Genomic DNA, 9,634 nt, shown 5'->3' with positions numbered 1-9,634 from the left:
TTATGTTTCTGCAACTAAAAACGTTATGTTATCTGTATACATGTCCTAAGAAATCAACCAAACAAAACCGAAAAGTGGACTAGGGCTCCGTTTGGGAACTGAAGAAAGCAGCAGCCAAAAATATAAGGAGTTATGCAAGACGGCCGATCTAAAACCAAAACAGGTTCATATTGAAATCGAAACCCAAATTCCAAATTTCTCCGGGTCATTTCAATAAAAACCAGTTAAGAACTTGCTAGTTCTTTTTAAAAAGATCTGGTTAACTCAGATCTACTCCATATCTTGAGCCTTGTAGCAAGTCGTCTCCGGTCAAATTCAAAAAATTAAAGGTAGATTCACCAGTAATTTCTCACGATGACCGCACCCAAATTAATAGAAAAAAACAAGTCTCTGGTTGTTAGTGTGAGGTCCCGATTTTCCATGACCTCCTTTCCAGCGCATCTTATGAACAACTAACTTAGTGGTGCATAATTTTTATCTTTTTTTAATTAGCCGTTATATTTGATTTATATGTTTTTTCATCGACAATAAAATATATTCTTAAATGAATTTATATATTAGTCAAAACTAAAACTAGTTTTTTTTAGATGATCTTGTAAATAGACCTTTTTCATCATCTTATGTTTATAAAAAATAATATTTTCTTATAAATTAAGAGATAACGCATCTTCTTACCCAATAAATCATTTCTTTAAAATAATTTTATATGTATCAAAAATTAAAAAAAAAAATTATGAATTATACATATTCTTAAAAAAAAAAATGGAGGGTAAAGAATTAAGTATATTCATTATTAATGAGTTATACTAGAATTTATAAAATTAGTTGAACTATTAATTAAGATATGTATAAATTAATTCGGATAATTATATATATATATATAAGTTAAACTTTAAAAATAGCAGGAAAGGTTTTTCTTTTTTTAATCCTTCTCGAGGGAGAGCAAGGAAAAGAACGAAGAAGGAAAGCAAAATGCACTTGAGCGAGAATGAAGGGATAGAGGACAACACCTTTGTAGTCACAGGTGGATTGGGTTTCGTGGGTTCCGCCTTATGTCTGGAGCTGGTCCGTCGAGGTGCTCGCCAAGTCCGAGCCTTTGATCTCCGACTCACTTCTCCTTGGTCTGATGATCTCAAGAATCATGGGGTTCGACTCATTCAAGGTTTCCTTTTCCTTTTTTTCTCTTTCTTTATTACTGTATCAATTTCCTATTTATTTCTTAAATCTATTTCTTTTGTATGGAATAAGAATACGCTGATCGATTCATCAAGTAGTTGACTTGCTGCAGTAAATTCTAAGACCATTTCCATGAATTCAAAAACACATCTTTTTATTGGGTTTCTCTGCTTTTGTTTCTTCATTTTATAGATTCTTTCATTATCTGGTGATGATTGTGGTTTGAATTGGATTTTTTTTGTTTGAAGAATTTGTCGTTCACTGCTACTTAATGTAGATTATTGGCTTAAGCTACTAAGATTGTGATGATATAGGGGATCTTACTCGAAAAAAAGATGTTGATAAAGCCTTACGTGGGGCCGATTGTGTTTTCCACCTTGCTTCGTATGGCATGTCGGGGAAAGAAATGCTCCAGTTTGGTCGGGTTGATGAGGTGAATATTAGCGGAACTTGTCTTGTTTTGGAGGCTTGTCTCGAGTTTGAGATCAGAAGGCTTGTTTATGTGAGCACATATAATGTTGTATTCGGTGGAAAGGAGATTGTGAATGGCAATGAAAGCTTACCTTACTTTGCTATTGATGACCATGTTGATTCGTATGGGCGGAGCAAATCGATTGCTGAACAGTTGATTTTAAAGCACAACGGTCGGCCTTTTAAGTAAGTAATCTCTTGCAAGAAAGCTTACTCTGTTGCTCTCTAAATTACTTAGTGTGTGATTCTAAGTTTATCTCGGGTAATATTTTGCCTAGTACCTTGTAAAGATTTATTCTTCTTTTTTTTGTATAGATGACAGACTTGGTGTGAATCATGAACTGACATAGCAGTCAGATTTTTCTTGAATTTTGAATGTAATTGGTCTTGAAAATGAATGAACTTAATTAGTTTTGCTTTATTGATAGCATCTTACAATGTTGAACTAGAAAAGGGGATAGGTTGGAAGGCATGCAATCAATCATATTTTCATAATAAGAGCTATATATGCGTTGTTTCTTTGCTGTATAGGAAGAACAGTGGAAAACGTCTTTACACGTGTGCAATTCGTCCCGCTGCTATATATGGGCCAGGTGAAGAAAGGCATATTCCAAGGATTGTATCCTTTGCCAAGCTAGGTCTTCTGCCTTTCAAAATTGGTGATTCAAATGTGAAGACAGACTGGGTATATGTGGATAACCTTGTGCTTGCAATAATATTGGCAAGCATGGGGCTTTTGGATGACATTCCCAACAAAGGAGGGCATCCAGTAGCTGCTGGCCAGCCATACTTTATATCTGATGGTAATGACCCAAACATTTCCTTTCATAACATTCTTGTTTACAAATTTAATACAACAATAACAATCAATTTTTTTTTTCCTTAAAGACTCTTTCTATTCCCAAATATTAGTTGGCAATATGGGATGAATGTTTTTGATATAGGATCATGCTCACCGTGGAAAAGAGGAAGTATTTAACCTGCTACTTTTACAGGGTCTCCAATCAACAGTTTTGAATTCCTGCGGCCTCTGCTTAGAAGCCTAGATTATGACCTACCAAAGGCTGCTTTATCCGTCTCACATGCTCTTATCCTGGGAAGGTTGTTCTCTGCTATCTATACAGTCTTATACCCATGGTTGAATCGGTGGTGGCTTCCTCAACCGCTCATCCTTCCTGCTGAAGTATACAAGGTTGTTTCAAAATATCATATTTTTGTCCTTGACAGTGATTGACCTATTCATCTCTAGTAGTCTGGCGGCATGCCAGGAACTCATGCATGCCGCCAGAATTCAAGTCAAATGCACTGCAAATTATACACATCTTTCCACATGTTTCTTATTTTTTTCATCTGGCATAGAAAATGATTCTCCTTTTCTTTATACTTTGTACAAATGTAAATGGCATTACTCTTTTTCTATGAAAATGATGAATTTGATTGATATGCCTTCTGCTAATTTTGCAATCACTATATTTTTCAAGCAGGTTGGCGTGACCCACTACTTCTCATTCCTAAAAGCTAAGGAGGAGCTTGGCTATGTTCCAATGGTTAGTCCTCGGGAGGGCATGGCTGCAACTATCTCATACTGGCAGGAAAGGAAAAGGAAAACTTTGGATGGTCCTAACATATATGCATGGCTCTTTGCTGTGATTGGAATGATTTCATTGTTTGGTGTTGCTTACTTGCCAGACATAGGACCAGTGCCGCTTTTAAGAGCTATATCCCTTTTCTTCTTTCGGTCTATGTGGATGATAAGGACAGTTTTTGTTTTATCTATGGCAGCACATCTTGGCGAGGGTCTATATGCATGGCATCTGGCAAAAATGGTGGATCCTGCGAATGCAAGAGCATGGTTTTGGCAGACATTTGCTCTCGGGTTCTTTTCATTGCGTTTTCTGTTGAAGAGAGCCAAGAGTTAAAATCTGGGCATTAACCAATGTTCTCCGGTACTGTTTGAATCATTGTAAAACACCTCTTTTCCCTTTGGTGGGAAGCAGTAGTGCTCAAGCTTTGAGATGTTAAGAAGAGGCCTATTAGTTCGTTTTGGAACTTCAACCTTCTATCTAACAGTCGACTAATTTCCATTTTGATTTGTTTAAGCTGGAAAATAAGCTCATAAGCAAGCCAATCTCAAACTGATTCGCCTTCCTCTGTTAGAGTCAAGCTTGAACTTACTACAAAAGATGCGACCTTTTGCAAAGGCACAGTGGATCCAAATCAAAATTCCCGTTTCATAGACTTGTGGTGCTTGGAGCCATTGTTTTCCTTTATTTAGTGGATGGACTTTACTGAGCTAAATGCTTTGTGTGTGACTGCGTGCAGTCATGTGCCTATTGACAGGAAAACGCAACCAGAAATACAACTAGAATGAAAAATAGTACGAGGAGAATATTCATGGGCATAAAGATAGAAGAACATAAGAAGAACACGATCCTGAATTAAAACGAGCACCTTTAAGGCCTTGATCAGCAGGTAAACAAGGATTAATATCCATTGCATATGAGCTCCGATAACAGCAGCAAGAAATGGCCTACTACTAGCAAGTCAATACAAGTCAAGCTAATCATCTCAATCTAAAGCTTTCTCAAAGCACGAACATTTCTCAGACTTCACACAACCTCAGGAATGGAAACACCTCGCTACCTCATTGGCACTATCCAGCAAGCAGTGCTGCTATGCAAGAAAACATTCTGTAGTCTTATTTAACTAACAGTTGACTTAAAATATAAATGGGACTCCGAACCTCTTTAGAGTCCACGCCTGCTACTACACTAATTAGTCAAAAAGCTAAAAGGATTTATTTCCATGGCATGTTTGATATGTCCTGTGGGTTGTTATTGCAGGCTCCAGTACTCTGGTTCAGTGGACTACCTGGCCCACCTGACGATTCACTGAGAGTCCCACGTGACGGTGGGCTGCTCACCCCAGTCGATCCACCAGTTGGGGGAAGCTTTGATGTTCCAGATGAGGGTTCTATGTGGTTTGCTGACTTTGATACCTTGCGACCATCCGCAATGAAACTACTCACAACTACCTGCAATGGCTCAGTATCATTAGCCGTTAAGACTCACCAATGCTGAGTAAAAGAATGGTAAGAAAAGCAGAATTCAAGTAGTATCAATTAGCTCAAGCGTGTGCTAACGTGATATAAAAGATATGACAGCATGTGAAATTCTGATGATAATAATATCATGAAATGCACTTCTATCGCATTCAACTTTTGTTACAAGATCAAATATTTTTGGAGGTAAAGACAGACTGCTTAAAACTACAGTGAAATTGTCTTCACAAATTTCAGCCTGTACCTGTACTGGGGCTGCAGCCATTAGAAGACCAGCCACACTACCACCTAGCACCCGACCATCTGGGCCAGATAAACACACGCTTAGACCTCCAGTTCTGCTCCTTTGACCCCCATTTTCTGATGGCAGATATGAACCAGAAAGTGCCAGAATTTCAAATCTTCCCTGAATTGTGGAGCAAAATTTTTTGAAAAGAAACAGTAAGTGAAGAATGTGGTCAGAGGTGGACCAGACCACAATCAGCAAGACAGAATTGCCTCCAGTGAACAATTGTAACACGGCTGTTCATGGAAATATATAAAAGCTATTAACAAGTTGGGAATAGGTGACCTAAAAATCTAGTGAAAGGAAGCCCTGATGAACATGAATCCTCTACTTTCATAAATATTAATCAGCAAAAGTAACATTAACAAGTGGGCTAGAATTTGACACCACAAAGCTGATTCTTCAACAGCTAACAACTCAGACATGGTTTTATATATACCTCCCGAGAGAGATTTTATTAAATTTTTTGAAGGATTTTATTAAATTCTTGGACATTTTCTGTTTCCAGAAAAATTTATGCGATGTCACTCACCTCATAAGTTACAGTTCCCCCGGATGTGGCCTGTTGGCGAAGGGTCACATTGGATATGGCACCATTTGCGGACAAGATACAAACAGCCCTTGGACCATGCTGAGAAAATGACATAATCTTCGACGATACATCCTTCAAGGAAATAAAATAAAAGTCAACCACCAATTACAAGATAAACTATGTGCTAATAATCATAAGTTTAACAACAAAATATTACCAATATAAGAAGTTGGAAAGAAAAGCAAGCTGTTTTCTACGAGGAAAGAAACACTACGAAAGCTGAAGTATCAACGACATGAGTTATGATTAAGATGTCAGAAACACGATCATTTGACATATAAGCAATCTTAACAAGTTCAGCACTTTCCAAATCCTCACCTCTCGTATCAATGGCACAAGGACGATAAACAATCTCATATCAGTAGCACTTATTCACCATATATCTCACCCACTAAAGCAATTTGATTTCCTTAAAAGTCACTAATTACCAACTAAACTTGAACGATCATTATGGAGCTAGTTCGAATTACCTTCCCCTAAAGCTGTCCACTTTAAGTAGTTCACTATTTTCCTTCTAAGCTACATGCTTGCAGTCTATGCATTGATTGATCAACTACTAAAAGAACTTCTAACTGGGATACACAATTATTATTATATTCAAATTTATAAGCATGCCAGCATTTCTGCTCTCATTCTATGGCCTTCGGGGTAGAGCAGGTCGATTTTCCTAATATAACATCTCGATGTTTCTTAGGTCATATAAAATTTGTCACACTCCATAGTGACTCAGGAACACAAGAAATCTGATGCCGGGACTGAGTAAAGTAACCAGCTTTCTGAGGTAAAAAATCAAAATATGGACAAGCAATCCATGCTTCAATCATCAAAGTTAAGTTAATCGCCAACTGATATGGATATGCCAAATAATGTTATGGTAATGCCTTGGATAAAAAAAAAAAAAAAAAAGGGATTACAGTGATCATGGTGAGTTGCAAACAACAACTAAGATTTACCTGCCAGAAGCAGAAAGAGTTAAAAATGGAAAAGAAAAGAAAGTATAATATAAAGGAAAAATGGAAACCTCCCCAGCTTTCACAGTGATCACATGTGGCGTGAATCCAATCCCAGCTGATCCTGCAAAAAGAAACACATGAATATACAGAAAATATTCGTGTAAATACAGCAAGAAATATACAAAATAAAAATATTGAGAATTTTAAACATAAGCCCCCCACCCCAGAAAAAAAAATAGTACAAAAGAATCATGCAGGCTGGAGGCATTCGGCAATCAGCATCGAACAAATTTCTCTTATTCTCTAAGACGATATAGCATGAAGCTGCATCATCTTTTTGGTTAAGTTTCGTACGTGTATGTGTTGCATGAGACTGAATTTTATAGGAATTTGATTGGTCTTATTCAATTAAAAATTCAGCACCCATATTTTTACAGGAAAATAATAAATTTATTTTCATTCAAAAAAATTTATTTTCATTCAAAAAATTCAAAAAGGGGCATAAGAGTAATTCTTGGAAATAAGAATCCCATGTCAGATGAGCCCTTTTGTATTTCACACCCCCGGTATCCAGTAGCCACAGTTCAATATTCCTTTTTCTTTACTTGTTGCACCTCAGCAACAGCAAAACCAATAACTATTCTATCTCATGTCCTGTGTGCCTCACAACTCTACCACACGCTCCTCCTCCTCCTCCTCCTCCGCCGCCGCCGACTGTAACTTGTTACCTCTATAAAACATTCATTCCGACCACCCCACGTCACTGACACTTATGTTGACACCGCCCATATTTCATAATTTTCAATTTTTCATAATGATGAAAAGAAAAACAAATTGATTTTTATAAAAATAAATAAATATAATAAAATACAAATTAACAAACTATACATGTGTGTGTGCCTATGTTTGTGTGCATATATAGACCCAAAAATATATGGGTCATTGGTCGTTACCGAGAGCATCAAGTTGCTGTCTTTTGCTAGAACCAGGAGGTCTGCCTCTGGCTTTCTTTACCCCAGTAGGCGACACTGTTCCTCCGAGAGCAACAGCAGGACCAGCGACACCAAAATCAGACCCAGGAGAAGGAGTAGGAACAAGAGGCTGAACCTGAGCCTGCGCTGGAGGAGAAGAGAGACCAGAACTTGTTAGAGGGGTTACAGCAACAGACTGAGGTGCAGACGCAATAGCCAATGCCATAGTGCCATCTGGCCCATACTTCCTTGGTCTACCTCTCTTTCTTTTCATTGGATCTCCTCCACTCCCTCCTACATTAATCCAATGAGGAGATACCGAGGCCCCAACAGCCGATCCTTCCACCCCACCAGGCTGATAGGTAGGTGACGCCACCGTAGTGTTAGTAGCAGTGGTTATCGGTTTGTAAACAGCAGCACCGTCAGCAGTGAAGGTTAAACGCATGTTTTGTATGACCGGCGGTGACGGTACCTCAGTTTTATGTTGCAGTCCTGTCACACTAAAGGGGTCTCTGCTTGTCATCACCCCTGTCTCCGACCCCGACATCTTCAGGTCTACTAAGTTTTCAGACAACCTCTGTACTTAAAAAAATCACTTTCAGATCACTAAAAAAAACCTCAAGATTCACACTCTTTAAATTTCAAAAATTTGTTGCTCCCAACTGAACCGTGCAAGAGAGGAGCAAGGAAGTTTTTTTTTTTCTTTTCCCTTGTGGCAAGAGATCATTAATTTGTCTTAAATTGTAAGAAAAGAATTAAAAAATAAATAAATAAACTGGAAACAGAAGAATCCGCGTAAATCTAGGGGACATAAATCTAGACAAGAATCTAGTAAACCCATAAGAGAAAAAAATAATAACAACTGTTAGAACAGAAAATAGGAATCCTTTTTTGAGAAGAAAATCTGAAAAGGAGAGTATTTTGCGTAAAGGAAGGAAAGACAGAGAGAGAGGAAACTTTATTATTATTTTTTTTTTTTTTTTATTTTTTTTTTTATATATATATATATAAAAGAGAGGTAAAAACTAAAAAGAAGGCCTAAATTTGCTTCCGTGATTATTATTTTATTTCCTATATTACCCTCCCTCTCTTTCAATATTAGCCTTTGCTCTCTGGAGTGTTAAATTGTTGTGCACGCATCCACGTGTCGATCAGAATTTAAAAGAAACCCTTAGTTGTGCAAGTGAGTCAATTCCTAGCGAGTATTGGGTTCATTCCTACTCGAGGAATGTTATGGCATGGAAGTTACGACAATTTTGCATCAATTTTTTTTTTTTTAATATTATCTTCAACTCATAATGTATAAAATTTAATTATTGTTATTTGGACCTTTGTACAAATGGATGGATTGGTGGAACGTCTATTCTCCTCCTCTCTTGAATCCTCACAAAAATCCCACTTGTTTCACAGTAAATAAAAGGAGTAAGTTGATTTTGTCCCCTTATTAAGAATTTAGATTGATTTGTGACTCTTAAATTTGATTAAAAACTTATTATTATTTAAAAAATAATAATAAAAATAGAATAACCCTAAACCCTAACAAATAATCTTAACCCTGCTTTGATTCGATGCCAGGTTAAGTTTAATAATTGTGATGGGAAAGGCTTGGCAGTTTTACAATACTGAGGGAGATGGCCCATGAACTGTATTTTTTGAAGCTTTTGGTTTGAATTTCTTTAATTCTTATAACAAGTAGTAATCAATGGCTAAGGTTATTTGTTACTTAATATAATCGGAAGGTTTTGCTTTTATCATTGATATGTTGACGTAATTGAATAGAATCCTAATCCGCAATTTAATGTTGCTGATAATTAAAATTAAAACCTTCTTGAGAAAATTAACATGGGCTGAAGATGGGTCTTACGTCACTTGTTAAACATAATTATAATGTAAAAGCCATTAAACATGTCCCAACTCAAAATCTAAAATCTAAATCACCAGTTTTAATTACATAAGTTATCATATAATTTAATTTGAAATTTAATTAAAATCATGTTTTAATTGGTGAATCATCAAGTTAACTTGAAGGTTGAGTTAAAAACAAAGTGATGAAAAATTATTCATAAAAAAAAAGAAGATAAATTAAAGAATAAATTATTATTATTATTATTATTATTATTATTA

The 9,634-nt window shown here is 36.5% G+C and overlaps 2 protein-coding genes across 2 annotated transcripts; one reads left to right on the top strand and one right to left on the bottom strand.

The window, feature by feature from the left end:
• The first annotated feature begins 899 nt into the window (after positions 1–899).
• Positions 900–3,743, top strand: LOC105132812 (NAD(P)-binding Rossmann-fold superfamily protein). Its single transcript, XM_011036514.1, has 5 exons — positions 900–1,162; positions 1,491–1,833; positions 2,179–2,450; positions 2,643–2,839; positions 3,132–3,743. The coding sequence occupies exons 1-5, from the start codon at positions 973–975 to the stop codon at positions 3,564–3,566; spliced, it is 1,437 nt and encodes a 478-aa protein (XP_011034816.1). The 5' UTR covers positions 900–972; the 3' UTR covers positions 3,567–3,743.
• Positions 3,744–4,066: 323 nt separating this feature from the next.
• LOC105132806 (AT hook motif DNA-binding family protein) lies at positions 4,067–8,436 on the bottom strand. Its single transcript, XM_011036499.1, has 5 exons — positions 7,493–8,436; positions 6,608–6,660; positions 5,527–5,658; positions 4,953–5,114; positions 4,067–4,681 (listed from the first exon to the last, which is right to left on the bottom strand). The coding sequence occupies exons 1-5, from the start codon at positions 8,055–8,057 to the stop codon at positions 4,445–4,447; spliced, it is 1,149 nt and encodes a 382-aa protein (XP_011034801.1). The 5' UTR covers positions 8,058–8,436; the 3' UTR covers positions 4,067–4,444.
• Between the last annotated feature and the right edge of the window lie 1,198 nt (positions 8,437–9,634).

This window comes from Populus euphratica, unplaced genomic scaffold (assembly GCF_000495115.2).
Source record: "Populus euphratica unplaced genomic scaffold, PopEup_1.0 scaffold68.1, whole genome shotgun sequence".
NCBI classification, from domain to species: Eukaryota; Viridiplantae; Streptophyta; class Magnoliopsida; order Malpighiales; family Salicaceae; genus Populus; species Populus euphratica.
The sequence above is the reverse complement of the archived record's forward strand: the minus strand, read 5'-3'. Positions and strand labels throughout refer to the sequence as shown.